The 21,173-nt window shown below is 36.7% G+C and overlaps 1 protein-coding gene across 2 annotated transcripts in view; it reads right to left on the bottom strand.

Annotated features, from left to right (window-relative positions):
* LOC143257138 (uncharacterized) overlaps positions 1-21,173 on the bottom strand; it is a 70,110-nt gene that overhangs the window by 35,124 nt on the left and 13,813 nt on the right. For both annotated transcript variants that reach the window (XM_076515427.1, XM_076515428.1), the window contains exon 2: positions 15,725-15,848. In XM_076515427.1, the coding sequence (XP_076371542.1) occupies positions 15,725-15,848 (124 nt within the window). The remainder of the gene's footprint in view (positions 1-15,724; positions 15,849-21,173) is intronic.

Genomic DNA, 21,173 nt, shown 5'->3' on the forward strand with positions numbered 1-21,173 from the left:
GTCGAAATGTTTTTCTCTGCTTTGTCAGTGAAAGTGTTAATACCTATACCAGCCGTTCTGAGATATTTGAACTAGTCTTTGATACACAAGCCTAATAAATCCGATTTCCCTAACATCCATCACGTGTGGAAAGAGACACTCAGAACTTGGTATTGCCCTGGTCTGCAATTAACAACACAGTAAATATTGTGTTAAACGATTCTTTATTCCTGCCTAGGGCTTTAAATGGTGATAACTGTAGTAAAGACGAACATAAAACATCCATAACTTCACTCATTCACATTTTGTATGAGGGTTTGTTTTTTCTGAACGTGCGTTTCGTACGTGGGTTATTTTAATCACATGAATGAAGCACTGTTAACCGAAGTTTTTACAAGATATTTTAACCACAAACCATTGAGGCCTCTGAAAGGCTCGGGCCGACGGCTCTGTTAGTAAGCCTTATGTCCTATTTGATGATACATTTTCCAAAGACTGTAGCAAAAATATTTTTAGAAAATTTCCTGGTGAAAAAAGAAAAAAGCAACAAGTAATTCTGAGTCGTTTCTATAGCAGCAGGAGAAATTATAATGAAGAAAATAATATCTTTACACAAAACTGTTATTGAATGTCAACACAACCTTTGTGCTATAGCTTCGAACAAAAGGACAAATAACGCGAGAAAAAGAGAAATAGAAGTGTAATAAAAGAATGACATAAGGATATAATGAAAATAGAAATCCAACGGAGGAAAGTCCATAACTAGATTTTGTTATGAGTTAAAGTTCATTGTTTGTTCTTTTCATTGCCTACATTACTTGTTCGTGAAAGACCAATAGCCTCACAGTTCTTGACTAGTGTTGTATCTAATTAAAGCGAAGTGACTGATTGCTGTGTTCTTAATAAGTTACTGCAATCATTCAAATTTTAGTGTTTCAGAAAACAAACTTGTGTGTGAATGCAAATAGATGATGATAATATTGCCTTCTTGACGCCCTCTAGTGGCTCAGCGGTAAGTCCGAAAATTCATAGCATTAAAAACTGGGTTTTAATAGCTGTGACTGATACAGCAGAAATATCCCACTTTGTAGCTTCACGCTTAATAATAAAACTTCTTGGTAAATGTGTGAAATACTGGGAACGGCACTGTAATACGATATTCCATAATTTTTCAAAGTTTTTCAGAGGTTGAGGGTTTGTAAAGTTATAAACAAGGTTTTATATCGGATAAGTCTTATGTCGAAGCTTAAACAAAATCAAAAGGTACACAAGTGTAAAACACATTCAAACAAACTTATGAGTTTATTTCTTAGGGAAAGAGGACCCATAACCGAGAAACGAGTTTAATATGTGATAACCTGAGGGTGTTATTCCCCTCCCCACAACTAACCTTTTCGGAAGGAAGAGGTTGAAGGAGGGATTATGGGGTTACACTACCTTGATATGTAAATCTTTACAAAGGTGCTCCGGAACAACATAAATTTAGTTTGGAGTACAACAACACGAGCAGCTGCCAGATATGGGTCATTAAGGCAATCACCGGGCACGTGACCGACCTCATGATCGTGTTTGTCTGTATAAATGATCTAGAAGTCGTCTACTTGAGGTTCAGAATCAAAATAAACACTGTAAACTACCTTTTAAAATGTCAAACACTACACTAATACAATTTCGATTGTGGAAAATAAAATACAATGATAAGACACTTACAGTTTGTCTCGGAATGCTTAACGATGACTGTGTACTTGCAAACACACAATCAGATTGAAATAACGATTTCGTTTCGTTTTGAATTTCGCGCAAAGCTTAACTATGGCTATCTGCGCTAGTCGTCCCTAATTTAGCAATGTAAGACTAGAGGGAAGGCAGTTAGTCATCACCACCCACCGCCAAATCTTGGGCTACTCTTTTACCAACGAATAGTGGAAATGACCGTACGTTATAACGCCCCCACTGCTAAAAGGGCAAACATGTTTGGTGTAATGGAGATTCGAAGCCGCGACTTGAAGCTGCATATCATTTCCAGTCATTTTAACAACCGTTTGTTTGTTTTCTAGAATTTTCGTCCAAAACTATATAAGGACTATCTACGCTGGCCTTCCCAAATTTTGAACTTATAGACTTATAAGAGGAAAGAAATATAGTTAACAGCACCCACCGTAAATTCTTTGGCTACTCTTATTTGATCGAATGGTGGATTCTGACTACCATTCTTCTTACTAACGGCTTCAAAGTACGAAATACGTTTTTAGGACAATGGGTAGCGAACCATAAGCCCCGAAGTTTATTCAAGGGCTACCATCGATAACAACTATTTTAAACATAAAGTCATGATTACACTTCATCACAATGTTGTTAATCACAGCTATTATGAGTTATTTGTTAAAAAATAACGACACTTTGATCACTATTTTTTTACCTTCTTTTCACCATGTTCCTCGCCCCACGTTGGGTCAGCGATACGTTTATGGACTTACAACGCTAAAATCTGGGGTTCGATTCCCCGCGGTGGACAGTGCACAGATAGCCTATTGTGTAATTATGCACTAAACATTTTTTTCCGTGGTACTATGTTTTATCAGGACTTGTGAATTAAACTACCACAGGGGCATAAAGAGTAAACTATCTTAGAATCTGGACCTCAGTGGTAAGTCTGTTGGCTTATGATGCTAAAAATCGAATTTTAATACCCGTGGTTGAAACAACACAGATAACCAATTGTGTAGCTTTGTGCTTAACAACAAACAAACAAAAAGGTGTGTAAAATGTCGCATTGGAAACCGCTTATCTTTATTCTTGAAGAATAACTGTTTGTTACTGCATTAACTGTATAATATTTATCTTCTGAGGAACTTGATTCTGATTTTACTTGTTTTTCTTTCTTGTTTTACGTAAAATTCCAAGCCCAGCTTAGGAGTGACATCAAACTCCAGTGGCGTGCCTGTGCTTCCTAGGTTCGAGAGTAAAATCTTCAGAATTTAGAGGCAGGCCGAGATTGAGAGAGGATAATCCTAACAATGTAACATTTATTCCTCCCTGTAAGCCCGCTAGAAACGCTCGACTGTTTATGCTAAATGGTCGAGCGGTGGGGGTTGGGCGAGTTTTGTTTTAAGACGTACTGGCTCTCTCTCTCTTTCTCTCTGGTATTTGGGTATATTTATTTGTATACCCAGGAGGGTCAGATACACTAGACCTCTTCCTCCTTCCATTATTTTGTTGGAGTGGCCAGATTAATATATTTCGAGTAAATACTGAATGGCTGGAGTGGTGTCATAAGTTTTGTCTGGTCAGGCAATGTCCATTTATATTGTTCTTTGATTTTTTTAATAAGTCTAGAACGTAGGTGACCTATTTTATTTTAGCTCTATTCTATTGTTACTATTATTATTATTATTTTAAATGATTTTATCTTAATGATCTAATGTAGAAATTTAACGGGTGTAGAAGTCTATCTGGTATTGTTTGTGTGTTTGAGTAATTATGCATGAACTTTGATGAAGTGGTTTTAAGTACTCTGTATGCTGATATTATTCAAGGCTCGAGTCGCAATATGTGACTCGACTCATCCCGCACGTTCGGCTTTGGCTAACTATAATTATTACATTCAATATCAATATATATATCATTAAGATTAGCTGGACAGGCGGCTGGTATCGTTGGCTGGTTGATCTCCTCTAAATTATGTATGATTTACCTAAATTTTAGGGTCTTTGATCTAGCCCATGTATCACATGAAATGTTGTTTAAATAACTTGTGAGAGAAAATCGTGAAATCAGAGAAAGTTACACACCTGTAGGCAAAGCACCCAATGTATTTAACGCGGAACCAGCGGGAGATGTCACCAAAGAGAAACTATAATTATGTAGTGTTTTTCCCACGACAACCCTTCGTTAACGATTCACAAGTCCTTAATTTATTCCCAAGAGTGAAACTTGTCTTCCATATAGTTGGTGGCAGGCCCAATTACATACAAAATAAAATTAATGAAAAAAAAAAAAAGAAATATTATCTAACCATTTTCTTAATTTTAATTTACGACTACAGACATTCCACAATACTCGTGATATCTGTCTTGCATTTTACTACTGCGCTAATTATATATATGTAAGTGTTGGGCGTGCTAAGTAAGCACCCGCGTTACCGTAGGAGGTTCACTTAAGTCGAAACTCACGGCTGACAATAATTCAGCTTTCAAGTCACGAGTTTTCATGACAGATATGCAGATTTCAACGAATGTAAAATACATAACTTTAAAATAATTTTACAGGTACAACAAAAACAAGCTCTTGATCACAGTTCGCTGTACCTATAGGGTAATTTAGACCTATTTAGGCCTAATAAATAGTACTGTGTGATGATTTCTTCTGTAGGCGGATCTTTTGGTATTATTTTATAAAAAAGAATACCCCAAAATCCTGTTGAATAAACGAGAACAGAAGTTGCTTCTTTATTCAACTGTGAGCTTCATGGTAAGAGTAGCTAATGCTCACCGTTTATTTCACTGGTAAATGTCATTTACTTGCTGCATTTTTATCTATATTTCTTTAACTGAACACACTACTTAAAGTAACTGACTGAAAGAAACTTGACATAATCATACACTGGCCATTCATTAGCTTACAGACTCGTTAACACTCTATTTTAATTCAGTTTGTATATATACTGCTCAAAATGTTTTTTTCAACTTTGGATAACGTTGTAGACGTTAAAGTCTCGCCCATCACGTTACATTAAATTTCTTTCCAGTTAAACAAGAATACAGATTTGGAAACATGTATAGTTCAAAAACAAGTTACAACAGCACTTTGTTCATAGGTATTCGATAGTCTGCTAAATAGCAGTTTTAAAACTGAGTGAAGCATCTTATTTACCAACTTCAAGGGCGTAACGTTATAAAATCACTTTAGTTACCAACTCCAAGGATGTACCATCATAAAAACATGTGAGTTACCAACTCCAATGGCGTAACGTTATTAAAACACCTTAGTTAATGATTAAAAGGAGGTATAAAGTTATAATATAATTTTAGTTACCAACTCCAAGGATGTAAGATAATAAAAACATCTTACTTACCAACTCCAAAGGCGTAACGTTATAAGATCACCTTGGTTACTAACTCCAAGGCTGAAACATTATAAAATTACCTTATTAACCAATCCCTAATATGTAACATTAGAAACTCAACGTAGTTAACAACTACAAGAATGTTATATTATCAAAACACCTTCGTTAACAATTCCAAGGGGGTAACGTTATAAGATCACTTTGGTTACCAACAAACAACAACGGTTAATAACTCCAAGGATACTTTAGTGTTTGACTTTTCACCAATCAGTAGACTGACTGACTTATGACAGTGATTGCTACTAGCTTATCACAATGGGTGGTACTGACTAACTGACTTTCCTTGAGTCTGCGAGTTTATAATTTGTGTGGCTTTGCGCGAGCCCACCGATAGTTCAGCTCTACATTTCTGCACTTACAATGCTAAATGTCGGAGTTTGATTACCCACATATAGATTCTGCGCTGATAGTTCATTGCACTAAAACAAGTCAAATAAACAGCATCTTGCACAAAATTCCGAAATATACAAATTATTTAATTCAATGTAGAAAACTTTTCATTGTTTGATGACGAACTGGATAGGGTTTGATGAATAAAAAGTGGCGTATGGTGTGGTGACTCTATCGAAAGACAATACGTAAAAAGTGTTTAATTTTCTCTTGAAAATTGTCACTCTTTTCACACGTCACACAAAACATAAACTATTTTTATTTAACTTACAATTATTAGCCTAAATGGATGTTAAAAATAATAATCTGTAAAGAAAACAAATAAATAAATACAACAAACTATTAAACACGACATTTACACACCAAGAAAGGTTCGCAGTAGACTTAAAGACAAATGACGTCACATTTACGTTAATATGTAAAATCTGAGTGTCAGTTTAGTATGTTTGTAACTTCTATTTTCATGTTTTTATTACTGTCATTATTTTTTAGTGTTAACTTATCACTTATAGTTAGTACTTGGTCGAACCTAGTTAGATATATTATTGGGATTAAGCCCGAAAGTATCATTAATAGCAAGGATACTCAAGTGATAAATCAGTGTATTCTCATCATTTGGGTAATAAATCTAATATCTGTGCAACGCTTTGCTTTTCACATTAAAGATGCAGTTGACTGGATACATTTATTTCTCAATATAAGATAATCAATCTTCAGAAAGAGTGGATAAAAATATAGCTACCATTACCATGGTTACCGTATTTGTCCGTTTTTCGAATTTCTCGTAAAGCTACAAGAGGGATATCTGCGCTAGCCGTCCTTAATTTAGCAATGTAAAGACTACAGAGAAGACAGTTAGCTAGTCATCACCATCCACTGTCAACTCTTGAGCTACTCTTTCACCACGAACAGTGGAATTGTCGTCAATTATAACGCCCTCACGGCTGAAAAGGCGAGCTTGTTTGGTGTGAAGGTGATTGATTACAGTAATTCAAATTGGTAATTGCACAAAATAACTGTTTTTACCACTTTGTTATTACATGTTTTTTCTGTATATGTTTAATAATTTAGCCTAGTAGTTAGTTTACTTTTAAAGGGTATATATCACTCGTCATAAGTCCACAAACAATGACTACGAGGTCTGGTTCAAAAAATACGCGGACTGTTTGAATTGCGCGGCTCCAGTTGGTTCCAAGGGAATCCGCTTGGTGTCGCTAGGTTCGCACAGATCAGCTGATTACGACGCCATTTCCCGATTGCAGATATCTTCATTTGTGTATTAGCTACGCGGGTTTAAGTGAAGTGCGATTTTTTCGTTTGGCGGATTTCAGAATGAATGACCTGAAGGAGCAACGACTTGCTGTGAAACTTTGTGTTAAACTTGGAAAATCTGCGAGTGAAACTTTTGCTATGCTTAACACGGCTTACAGTGATGTTGCTATGAACCGTACGGCATGTTTCAAGTGGTATGCACGTTTTAAGGATGGTCGACAGTCCATTGAAGATGATGAGCGTCCTGGACGTCCTTCCACGTCAACTGACGACCCACACGTCGACAAAATCAACACCCTGGTGCGGGCAAATCGACGTCTGACTGTATGGGAGCTTGCTGAAGAGTGTGGGATATCAGTTGGATATTGTTACGAGATTTTGACCGAAAAATTGAAGATGCACCGCGTTGCTGCGAAATTCAGCCATCAGAACTCGTGAGTTTTTGGCCAAACACTCGATCACTGTTCTTCCCCTACTCACCTGACCTTGCTCCTTGCGATTTTTCTTGTTCCCCAAACTCAAAAGACCCTTGAAAGGAAGAAGATTTGAGACGATTCCCGAGATTAAGGCAAATGCGACGAAGGAGCTGGAGGACATTACAAAAGAAGCGTACCAGGACTGTTTCAACAAGTGGAAACACCGTTGGGATAAGTGTGTGCGTTGGGGAGGAGAATACTTTGAAGGGGTCCCAGACCTGTAACTTCTAAATAAAGTACATTTTGTTTTATGACGTCAGTCCGCGTATTTTTTGAACAGCCCTCGTATTACTAACTTATGTTTGCTGGAGTAAGGATCCGAGATTCACGCTCTGTCATCACTCCACCTTCCCCAAAATAATCGTGTTTTGGGGGTGTATGTGCGTTAAAAAGTGACAGACAAATCTCAGTATTTGATTAGACTAGCTCAGCGGAAATGCATGTACAACCGAAATCAGGCAGCGGGAAACCATAGTTTCTCTTGTAACACACGCATATTCGAAAGAGGCTCTTTCTAAAGTAGAGACCGACAGCAAAGATAACCATCGCGTATCTTTGCGCGAAATTTAACAAAACAAAACAAATTTACGACATCTGAATATTAAACAGGAATAACGAATAATTTGCCGAACAAAATAAAAACATGTACGCTTTATGTTAATATAAGTTTCAGTTAAGCCTAATACTACCAACTCCGTAAAGTCAATTTTTAACCACTACATCTCTTAGTTTATAGAACTCCTCTGAAGTTTAACAAAATCGTTCATTTTCCATATGGAATTCATAAAAGATCTCAGCACTAGATGGTGAAATTAATTACAATGTTGACAGAATTATATTTAATTAATTTTATTTCTGACTCGTGTATTATAAGAGACCCTGTACCTAAGTAAGTTATGAAATAACAGGCTGATGCACAAATAGTCTATAAGAATGTGTCTAACAATCAGACTGTGTTAGAGAATTTAAATGTTCGAAATAAATGTGTTATATAAAGGGCTATTCTTAAGTTTTGTTTGTTTATTGTTAGGCACAAAGCAACATAATGTGTGTCGAAACTAGGTTTTTGGTGTTATAAATCTTCAGATTTATGTGTTCAGTACTTTCCTTACATTGAAAACACTATTTCATAACGTAATTAACTGAGTTTTTAAGGATTTTGTTTTGTATATAAAACAACCAAAACTGTTACCGTTAATATTTTTGTAATAGGTCGAATTTACGTGTGCACGAGAGTAAGAAAAATTTTCTCTTCTTTTTGCTATGTTTGTTTAATTCTGAAGTTTAAAAACCTAAAATGGTTGTTGTTTTATTTCCAGCTCACAGTACCCTTTAAACTCTAATCTGCAAACGATCTATATATCACAGTACCCTTTAAACCCTCATCTGCAGACGATCTATATATATCACAATACCCTTTAAACCCTCATCTGCAAACTTTCTATTTACTATCTATCTATCTATATATTTATATAATCCATGGCTATTATATGGAGCCTCATTGTGCCTCAGCGGTGAATCTGAGAACTTATGACACTACAATTCTGGTTTCGACACATACGGTTTTGTGCGTTACCACAAAGAGACAAAAGATAGACATAATTTATATAAGCTATTCCCACGAGTTTTTTTGTTGGAACGTTATTGCTATATATGTGTTGCAATTCGTGGCGTTTCTAGTAGCAATACTCGGGGTTCTTTATTGGGTGATGGAAATCACATACCCAAAAGTTAAAAAATAACACGATCATCGAACGATTGTTAGCAGCACTGACTGACTACTAACCACGAAACACATTCTCTGCCGTTTACCGTTTCACAGCCCCAGGGCATTATTCACATTGTTTCAGGGCGCGAGGTTGCCCCAGTTAGATAACAAACACATTTAGTTTCCGTATTCAGAGCGTTACAACTTATAAATAAAAAGAAAAAAGCAAGATTTAATCAGTTGTTCATTGTTAAGTTTTGAACATACAAAATACACTAATAATGATACACAGCTATGCGTTCTATGAATGGACACATAAATACACATGTCTATGAATCCTCATAAATTTTGTTATTGTTTAACGTTGTTTTAGGTTCGTATCACTTTCTAATATTAAAGTAACCCTTTCGCTTTGCTTTCTGTATATATAATAGACTGTTTGATACTTCGTTATTCAGCAGAAAGCTGCGGAATTGGCTATGCATGCTAAGCCCAACAAAGAGTTCGAGTGATGCATTTTTGTTTTACGAGTGCTCCAACTTACCGTTTGGTCGGGAGGTGGATGTTACTGGATAGGAAAAAATATTCTGTCTTTACATAAAACTTAAGTGAAGTAAACGTTAATATCTACAACTCGCACTTCGTTGACCAGAAATAAACATCGTAAATTTCTTTAATTACACTGGGGAACACTTTTTCAGTAACTTTGAGTTGCATTGGATATTTTAACTGATTCTGAAGGAGTTTTAGGCGCTGATTTCAAATCTGAAATTAGTTTTTCTCTACAAGCTCTAGTTTGTATGCAATTTGAGGTTAATGAAATTGTACAAATGTGAACTTGCGTAAACCATGTATAAGCATTTTCACGTCCATATATATAGATAGCTTCTAATATTTTGATCATTCTTCTTTTGTTTCAGATCAAACATGGCTTCCAAAAATAGATATCATTGCAGAAACAAGCCTGATGCCTTCTGCTACATATGTGGATGCTACACACTCAATCGTCAGAGACGTAATATATCCTCGTTCGTCAAGCGTGCCTACAAGGCATATTTTGAAGTTCATCTTGGTGATCAAGACAAGCAATGGGCTCCTCATGTTGTGTGCCACAATTGTGAGGAAATGCTTCGAGACTGGACCAAAGGAAAACGCAATGGTCTGCCTTTTGGTGTTCCAATGATTTGGCGCGAACCCACCAACCATGTAACTGACTGTTATTTCTGCATTGTAAACACAACGGGTGTTGGGGAAAAAAACCGACATAAGATTACGTATCCGAACATTCCCTCAGCTATTCGGACTGCTCCGCACTCTGAAAAAGTTCCTGTTCCAGTTTTCAAAGGCTTGCCTTCATTGGACGATAAAGACATTGTACATGATACAAGCGAACAAGACAGTTGTGACAGTGAATTGTCAGAAAAGTGTACACAATCGGAGAACTGTTCTTCAGACACTGAACCTTTCCCCGTCCCCAAGCCTCTTCCCCAGGCTGAACTGAATGATTTAGTGCGGGATTTAGGTCTTTCAAAGAAAGCAGCAGAGCGTTTGGCATCAAGATTACAAGGCAGAAATCTTGTTAATCACTCTGTTAAAGTATCATATTTCAGAAAGCGTGACCAGCTTTTAGTGACCTTCTTTTCAGAAGACAGACAGTTTGTTTACTGCCATGACATCCAAGGGCTTCTCAAAGAACTGGGTGTACCTTACTATAGTCCTGCTGAATGGAGACTCTTTTTAGACAGTTCAAAACGCAGTCTAAAGTGTGTTCTTTTACATAATGGGAATGTTTATGGAGCAGTACCTGTCGGTCACTCAGTGAATTTGCGGGAAGACTATGATGATATGAGAATGGTCATGGACTTATTAAAATATCATGAGCACAATTGGATCATTTGTGTAGACTTAAAGATGGTCAACTTTCTTCTTGGACAACAGAAAGGTTTCACCAAGTTTCCATGTTTCCTCTGTATGTGGGACAGCCGAGCACGAGACAGACATTGGGTCCAGAAGGACTGGCCTATTCGTGGCACCCTTGAAGCAGGCATGCCAAATATCATACAAGACCCAATTGTAAGCAGAGATAAGATCATCTTTCCTCCTCTTCACATCAAATTAGGTTTGATGAAACAATTTGTCAAGGCATTGGAAACCGAAGGTGAATGTTTCCAACACATCATCACAGCTTTACCAGGGTTATCATTTGAGAAGATCAAAGCAGGCGTGTTTGATGGCCCACAGATTCGAACCCTAATTCGTGATGATCAGTTTGTTGCTAAGATGACCGCTTTAGAAAAGGCAGCATGGTTATCCTTTGTGGCAGTCGTTCAGAACTTCCTTGGAAACAATAAGGCGGAGAACTACAGTGAACTTGTGAACAGAATGCTCCTCGCTTTTCGTGATCTCGGGTGCAACATGAGCATCAAGCTTCATTTTTTGAACAGCCACCTTGATAAGTTCCCTGACAACCTGGGGGCTGTGAGTGACGAACAAGGAGAACGATTCCACCAAGACCTAAAGGTCATGGAAGAACGCTACCAAGGGCGCTGGGACAAAAGTATGATGGCTGACTACTGCTGGAGCATTAAACGAGATTGTCCAGATGAAGTGTACAATCGCAAAAGTTACAAACGCAAATTCCTACCTGAATAAAATACACAAACAAATTGATAAGCTATTCCTATAATTTCCTATAATAACGAAAAATTAAAAAATAAATACAAATGTCAAATTGCATAAAATCTGTAGCTTGCAGACAAAAACCGACTTCAGATTTGAAATCAACACACTCAAATTGACTATAGAAAGGTCTTTTTTTAAATGCAACAAAATGAGTGTTCCCCAGTGTTATTCTTACTTTACACGTATCAAATATTTTGTTTATTTTGTCGGTTGGATTATATCTGTTTGGAAATTCACTGAATATTTCGAACGTTAGTGTACGGCGTTTTTTAATTCACCTTAAAAACGCCAACTGAAGAATTTTTCTCCTCCGCCCACGCTAGCTGTGGTTAAGAAACACGAGAAATATTTTGTATAAATATAGTTTGAAATAATAAAACACAGAAGAAATATTTTATATAAAAATAGTTTGAAGGAATAAGGAACACGAGAAATATTTTATATAAAAGTCAACAGATTTATAATGTTAAAATCAGGGGTTCGATTTCCCTCAGTGGACACAGGAGATAGCCCAATGTGGCTTTATTATAAGAAAAACACTTGTGTTCCAGTGTCAAATGCACCTTCGTCAATAAATACGAGGACCCCAGAACCAAATGTATTTTAATCAACAGACATGATGGCCCCAATGACAAATGCGCCTTCGTCAATGGGTAGCATTAACCAGAAGCGAAGTATCAAACAATAAATCTCACAGTTTGTATACTAGTTCCTCTATGGTCAACTTTACGTGCAGAACAAAGACAGATTATAAACCTCACTTCTTACTCTAACACATGGAATACAAAATATAAGAGTTCACTTTAGGAATTCTCTCACTAGAGTAGTTCTGTACGCTTATAACTAAACAACCGGGTTTCGATACCCCCGTGATAGGCACGGCACAGAAAAGCTTTGTGCTAAACAACAAACAAACCAAAATTCTTAGACGAGGGTGAGCTTGTTGTTCGTCTCAGGTTTTCAACGACCGAGCTGATACGTCATACATGGGGAGACTTCCTCACGCACTAAACAGACATCTGCCGAAACGTTTGTATTCTTTACGTTTCTGTTAGTGGTTTATAGCTGTGATAGTTTCGTGTTTTTATACGAGGAGTTGTACTTTTTCTTCACACTGTACACCAAATTTAACAGTGTAATCCTGAACAAAGACCACAATGTATTTACCAGGCGCAGCTGAAGTGGATACAAATGAAGCAAGTATAATTAACGTGGGGGCGTTATAATGTGACAGTCAATCCCACTATTCGTTGGTAAAAGAGTAGCCCAAGAGTTGGCGGTGGGTGGTGATGACTAGCTGCCTTCCCTCTAGTCTTACACTGCTAAATTAGGGACGGCTAGCGCAGATAACCCTTGCGTAGCTTTGTGCGAAATTCAAAGACACAAACACATAAACACAAGTATAATTAAAATAGTTTGATTTGTTTTGGATTTTGCGCAAAGCTACACAAGTGTTAAATGCGCCAGCCGTCCCTAATTTAGCAGTGTTAGACAAGAGGGAAGGCATCTAGTCATCACCGCCCACCACTAATTCTTGGGCTACTCTTTTACTCTTTGACCGAAACATTATAACGTCCCCACAGCTGAAAGGGCAAACATGTTTGGTGTAACGGGGAGCTAAACCCGCGACCCTCAGATTACGAGTCCAGTGCCTCAATTACGTTTCAAAACACCAGACGTGCAGTTACGACAGAAAGTGTTGGTACCCCTGCGTTCCGAGTAGTTTTTTGCTCATGACTTAAAAAGTATCACGAGTAGGCTAATAGACGTATGATATATTATAAATCTTATACTAATACACACCTACATAATTTTTTATGTAAATTAAACGACAAATAAACTGTTTATAAACAAATATCGAAAAATAGGAGGAGCAGAAAGTGTTCGTACATTTCAGAACGTGTGAAAAAACTGATATTCCCGTAAATTTTTTTTTTAGTTTGGCGAATAAACTATATTGTACCATTCCAGAACTAGACAATGGGCTCATAATTATCGGAATTTAGCCAGCAAAAAATGTACTTCCGGCAATTTAGCGCCCTCTACGTCAATATCTGCTTGGTCATCATAGCGAACAGGAAACAACTGTCCAGTGATTAAAAAAAAACAATTATTGTAAAATACAAGTCTCGTGTGTCTCTTTTCGGTATTGCTACACAACTTAATGAGCCAAAATCTACTGTTCAAAGCATAATTGCCAAGTTTAAGCTTACTGGATCAACTGCTAACCTCCCTCGTTCCGGACGCCCCACCAAAATTCCAGAGAGAACCAAGAGGAAGGTTCTCAGAGAAGTAAGTAGGAACCCTCGTTTAACACGAAATGACATACATAAACTGGTAAGGGAAACTGGGGTTAAAGTAAGCACTTCTACAGTTACGAATATGTTACGCTCTTCTGGGTTCAAAGCATGTCGTCCTCGAAGAACTTAATATTTAAAGCCTGTTCATTTAGAAGCACGATTGAGATATGCAAGAAAGCATGTAGATAAACCCTTTACCTATTGGAAGAGTATTCTTTGGTCAGACGAGACTAAAATCGAGCTTTTTGGCCATAATGATGTTCGCTATATTTTGCGTAAGAAGGGTGAACGAATTCTTCCAACGAACATCGTCCCTACAGTTAAACACGGAGGTGGCTCAAACATGCTATGGGGTTCCTTCAGTTCTTTTGGTGTAGCCAACCTTCATCGCGTCAACGGAATCACGAAAAAAGAAGAGTACGTTGATATATTAGGCACTTATATAAAGAATGATGCTCGGAACTTTGCGGCTTGAGCGTCGTTGGACCTTCCAGCACGACAATGACCTTAAGCACACATCGAAATATGTGTAATCCTGGTTGCAGAGGAACCATAAGCGTTCTGGAGTGGCCATCGCAATCACCTGGTCTTCAACTCATGCCAAACGTTTTCAATTGGGTAACCAAACATAGGAGGAGCAGAAAGTGTTCGTGCGTCTACTTTAATGATCAGTTGTGTAGCCTTTCAGGTAAATTACTTGGTTATTTGTTTATAAACAGTTTATTTGTCGTTTAATTTACGTAAACATTTATGTAGATGTGTGTCAGTATAATATTTATAATATACCGTACTTTCATTATTCTAATCGTGATACTTTTTAAGTTATGAGGAAAAAACTACTCACGACGCAGGGGTACGAACACTTTCTGTCGTAACTGTATAATATAAATTGCACCATTATATCAAACCTTGGCCGGGGTTGCTTGTAAAAGGTGATAAATTAATATTTCGGACTTCACTATTGTTTCTGATAGCTGTTTAGAATTGCTTTTCAGTGGCTCAGCGGTATGTATGCGAACTTACAACGTTAAAACCGAGTTTCGATACCCGTGATGGGCAGAACACAGATAGCCAATTGTGTAGCTTTGTGCTTAATTCAAAACAACAACAATTGTTTATAATTATTTCTAACGCTTTTGGATTCTACGTTCGCATTCGTTTCCTTTTAAAAACTTCTACCTGTTGTTTTTCGTTGACATAAGAGATAAATTGTGAATACATTGTTTCATGTCACTTATTTAATTTATAAAGTTGAAATTTGTCAACAGCATTGATTTGATTTGTATCAGAGGCTAAAACATCTTGATTTGATATATTTATACACAGATACAAGGAAAAGAAAATCATTTTGTGTATAAGCATACCAGCGTATAAAGATTTCAAAGTAATAATTTGATTAGTTATCTCAGTTACAAAGCAATAGAGGAAAAGTCATTAACATATTACTTATTTTTTTGGACTCTTAGTTGCACAGCGGGAGGTCTGCGGACTAACACCGCTAGAAATCGGGTTTCGATATTCTTGGTGGACAGAACATAGATAGCGGATTATGTTGCTTTGTGCTTAACAACAACTAACAAATTATTTTTTGCCTGCCACAGTTTTGGATTTACATTTCGGCTCATAATAAACAACTTTTCCTGCTACAAGGCTAAACTTCAAACATACAACATTAAAATTCGTGTTTCGATACAGAAGTGGTCAGAGCAAACATACTTCATTGTGTAGCCTTTTGTTTAACAACAACCAAACCTACCTTGATGAACGTATCTTTTAACGACACCAAACATACCTTGAAGAGTTTCTCTTTCTGGAACCATACATCTTCCTCATCTTCCAAACCAAAATCAGAGTTCAGGTCATCTCTGGACCGGGACAGAATCTTGCGCCGACTTATCATCTCAGTTTGATTCCCTCTGAAAGAAAGACACAGAGTGGAAAATGGAACAGAAGACATCTGGAATACCAGTGTTTACACTTTGACCTTTAGAGAGGACCAACCATCACGGCTGTTTACATTTTAACCTTTAGTGAAGACCAACTATCACAGTTATTTACACTTTAACCTTTAGTGAAGACCAATTATTACTGTTTATACTTTAATCTTTAGTGAGGGTCAACCATCATGGATGTTTACATTTTAACCTTTCATAAAATAAAGAATAAATCAAATAAACAGCCTTATGGTAATAAATATGTACATTCAAGTAACCTCACTCTCTCTCTATTTTTTCTTTTTATATCTTTCCTAAGCCACGTGAAAAGACCGGTGCCAACCTTCCATAGAAATTAGTGGTTCAGCCCATTATTGTGGTGTTTTCTTTACACTTAGTGAGGCTTTGCATGGCCTAGTGGTTAGAGCGCTCGACTCGTGATCTGTGAGTTATGGGTTCGAACAGTGTCATATTTAGGTAGAGACTAGAGGGGGCTCAGCCCCAGGGCCCACAGTCTTTATGGGTGCCTATTGATAATTTTATTCTATGTAAAGTTACATGGGATTTAGGGCCCATAAAAATTATTAGCCCCTGAGTCCACGCAACCTTAAATCCACTACTGGGTTCGAATCCTCTTAATCAAATATGTTCGACTTTATAGTCGTGTGGACGTTATTATGTGGCATTCAATCCCACTATTCGTTGGTAAAAGAGTAGCTCAAGAGTTGTTGACGGATGGTATGACTTAGCTACTTTCCCTCTAGTCATTCACAGCTAAATTGGGAAGGCTAGCGCATCTAGATCTCTAGAAGCTTTGCGCGAAATTCAACACAAACCACACTACACTGAGCGTAACCCAGCGAACAGGGTCGGATGAAATATTAAAAAGAGAGAGAGAGCAAACTTCGGCCTTCTTATAAATACAATATCAGGTTTTACAGAAGCAAAATGACGTGAACAGAAATAACTATACAGGAGAGAAAGAGACGTAAAAAATATATCTGATCCCCACCTCTAACCGATGAGAATTTTTTTTTCTAATAGCAAAGCCACATCGGGCTCTCTGCTCAGGCCATCGAGGGGAATCGAACCCCTGATATTAGCATTGTAAATCCGGAGATATACCGCTGTACTAGCGGGGGGCACCGATGAGGCTCTTAACGTTTTACCAAATAAAAACGTTATGTTATTTAATATGTGGACCCCCACCAGTAGCGAACGACTGATAACCAATCAGTAATTTTAGAGTTAAACAATGGGCATTCAATTTGCGCCCATCACTTATGTTGAAAATGTTTATTTGTTATTTAATGCAAAATTACACAATGCTAACCACAGGAACTGAGACCCGATTTTTAGCATTATCCACCTACAGACTCACCACTGACTGTGTCGTTGTCAAATACATTAATCGAAAGGGTTTAACCTCCTGAACCCAAAACTGTAATTAGATCTAAAAACGTTCAAGAGATGACGAAGTTGTGAGCTAAAAGTTTGGATTTGAACAAAAAAGTCCATTCTATGAGCCGCTATGCCGTGTCTCAAAATAATAATTTTTAGCTTAACTCTAAAGATTAAATGGTAAAGTTGTAGGGTTAGTGGATGTCCCAATAAATCTCGGATCGTTTCAGACTTTGTCTTATTTTTTTTTCAGAACAGAAACAGAGAAAATATAAAATTGTTCTAGTTTCTTTGTGCCTCAGAGTGATTGTGTTGTTATTCACGGGTCCCTTAAATTTTACTTAAATTTTACAAAGATAAAACACATAATATAATGTTCTCTCCCTATTCGCTACGTTTTCGTGAGTTAAACTGTCATTGGGCGGCTGCAAGAATTGAGATTTTGAATAACCGCCTAGCGGTGAAAAAGAAAACAAAGAAGCACCATTTTCGTTCTGAGTAGGTACAAGATAATTTGGCTGCGATTTTTATTTGTTATTATTACTATTAATTAGATAAGTTTTTAACAGATTTGATTTTTTATGGTTCTAAAACGCGATGCAATAAACATAATATTATTCAGCAAATTGTAAAAAATGAGTTGTGCAATGATATTTAGTGAGAAAAAAGAAACGGTGGCGTGATCTTTTAATGTTGTAACAGATTGAGTTTGTTAGGCCTACTTATTATCTTATACACATTTCTTGCATATATGAAAGTTAAATATTTATCAGCATTATTTTTTCATGATTGTTTGTTTTGGAATTTCGCACAAAGCTACTCGAGAGCTATCTGTGCTAGCCCTCCCTAATTTTGCAGTGTAAGACTAGAGGGAAGGCAGCTAGTCATCACCACCCACCGCCAACTCTTGGGCTGCTCTTTTACCAACGAATAGTGGGATTGACCGTAACATTATAACGCCCCCACGGCTGGAAGGGCGAGCATGTTTGGCGCGATGGGTATGCGAACCCGCGACCTTCAGATTACGAGTCGCACGCCTTAACACGCTTGGCCATGCCGGGTCAATTTTTTCATGAACACGTTTGAAAGTGTCATCTGATGTATACATTTTATTTTTTAAAATATCTGCAGCTATCTATCTATCTATATATATATATTACTCTTGAGTAATATCTTCTGGACAACTACGTCTGGCGTGACCTAGTGATGAGCGTGCAAGGCTGCGAGTCTAAACGAACATTGAGCCCGTCATATACAATTGAACATGTTTTAGCTGTGAGCGCATTTTAACTGTCATAATAACTTATTGTATTCGTTCAGAAGTTATCGGCATCCTGCAGGTGGCGGACTTGCATATTAGATTGCGGATTTCAGCAACAAATCCTATGTGCCATCTCGACCTGGGAGAGATTTGACCTTGATGTCTGCATTTAGAGGCCTCACATACCCATGTGGTCGTTAAAATTCAAAATACCGAATACCTAACACATGGTTCAAATATATTGATCAACGCTGGACCAATGAACTCCTCGTTGTAGGTGGCGCTCGAACAATGTGTGTGTGATGTCTGGGGACAAATAAGACAAAAACAAAAGTTGGCGATCACTGTTTCGCTTTCGTAAACGTGAATTCTAGCTCCAATAATTGGTTTCGAAATTACCTCGTTAATATTACTATTCACCCGTCAATTTGCATTCAAAACAAAATTTCCTTTAACAACAGCCCCGGTTGGTCAGCGTTAAGTTTACGGACGCTAAAATCCGGAGTTCGATTCCTCTTGATGGACAGAATGCAGATAGCCATATTGCCTAGCTCTAGATTATAACAAACAAACTAAATATTTAAGAACTTGAGGCATTTGGTTGTCATATAAGATACACGTATGTACGATATGGAGTCCAGAGAATCAAGTTTCTCTAACCCCAATATTTCCGCGACTATTAACTTGTAGGAAGAGGCAGTTTTGCCATTTCTAGTGATCTATTTGTTCAGAATGGCTGCTGATGCATAGAAAAACAAACAGTTGACCTCCAAGTGCTTAATAATAACAACAACAACAACAAAAATTAGACATGCATTGATACGGATCATAAAACTGTATAACGGGGACTAGCTGGCGTCTTCATTCCGAAGAACAGGAATTAGGGTTAGCAATCATTCCACTTACAACATGCTTAACGAGAAATTACGAATTAAAACTTTAATTACAAATATTCATAAAGTAAATTGTTAAGTTTTAAAGTTGTATAAGTACTGTTATGGTGGATTGTTAAATGTATGAATTATTTAATCTAGAGCATTATTTATGGGAACTCACATAAAAACAATTATATAATTATTATATATATTATATATATTATTATTGTATAATTATATAATTTTAAATGATTTTTAAGCGGGAAATTAAATTTAAGAATCATATAATTTTACAAAACAACTAAACTAAGGAAATTCGTCTCACAAATCAAACTTTGATTCGATCGTCGAAGTGTCCTTTTTTATATATATACGAAAATAAGCATTTTGTACAGTTTCTTTTTGGTTAATTTTTACTCACAATAATAAAATAAAATGTGAAATAATAAGGTGAAAACAGGTAATATATTTCAACACCAACAAAAACAGACGAAATTAAGATTCAATTATTGCGATATTTGAAATGCGGTTAGAAGTTATACATAAAGTGTTGATTATTTTGTGCGAATGATAAGATATTTGTCACTCAAATCAAGCAAACATTTTCAATAATAATTTAATGAAATATCATTAGTTTGGGGATTTAACCCCTTAATTAATAAGTTCTCTTATTGTTGTGCAGACTTCTTTCATTGTTTCTTCTTGTCATAATCTTGGAATGTAATTCTTTATTTCTACAAATCGCTTGCGAATAACATTTTTTTTATACATATGCTGTCACCAAGCCGACTTGCATATTCTAGCACGAGAGTTTGAAGTCATGTAGCGGAAGATCATTAACACCTAGCACCACAACTAGGACAAGTAAATTCATAAACAACGTTAGAAGTTTTCTTATTTTTTATGCAGGAATTCCAGTTAATTAAGTTTATAAAATTACAGGTATACTTCAGGTTGGAAAATAACTTTTTTAGGCTAGATTCTACAAAACTGATTAAGTAACTGTTTTCTTACTAAAATACGTTTACCAGTGAATTACAATACCATAAACATCGGTAATTTTAGAAAATTTACTATCTGCTGTTTCGAAATTTAAGCCCCTTCTAATCACACGCCCTCTAGCGGCTCAGCAGTAAGGCTGAAGGCTTATAACATTAAAAACTGTTTTAATACCCGTAGTGGATGCAGCACGAATAACCTATTGTATAGTTTTCTGCTTAGCTACAAATAAAACTATTCTAAATACATCTTATAAATTGTGAAATTGTTATTTCTGGAAAATATTTTCATGTTCTTAAAGTTTTTGTTAATATTTAAGTATCCCGATCATTTTCCCTACTTTCCTCAAGAAATACAGTGGTACCTCGGTTCTCGAACTTAATCCGTTCCAGAAGGCTGTTCGAAAACCGAATCAAGTTTTCCCATGAGGAATACTGTAAATTAAATTAATCCGTCACAGACCTCCAAAATTACGCATTATGAAGCATTTTAAGTAAAAATATTCCTTATTTATACCTTATAATAATACTTACATGCATAAAGTCAACCACAAAAACTATAAACACAATAAAAAACAAATGAAAATTTAACTGCACTTTACCTGTGCTGAGGAGAGCTGATGGCGCAAGTGAAAGGTGGTGAGGAACGTGGAGAGTAGGAGTGTTATTATTGTTTGAAAGGGGAGTCACCTTCCATAAAAACATCAGGTAACTCTCCTTCTGGGGTTCTTTCCCTTTTCTGTCTCTTTGCACCGCTACAACCTGCTTGAGA

Source organism: Tachypleus tridentatus, chromosome 7 (genome assembly GCF_004210375.1).
Source record: "Tachypleus tridentatus isolate NWPU-2018 chromosome 7, ASM421037v1, whole genome shotgun sequence".
NCBI lineage: Eukaryota > Metazoa > Arthropoda > Merostomata > Xiphosura > Limulidae > Tachypleus > Tachypleus tridentatus.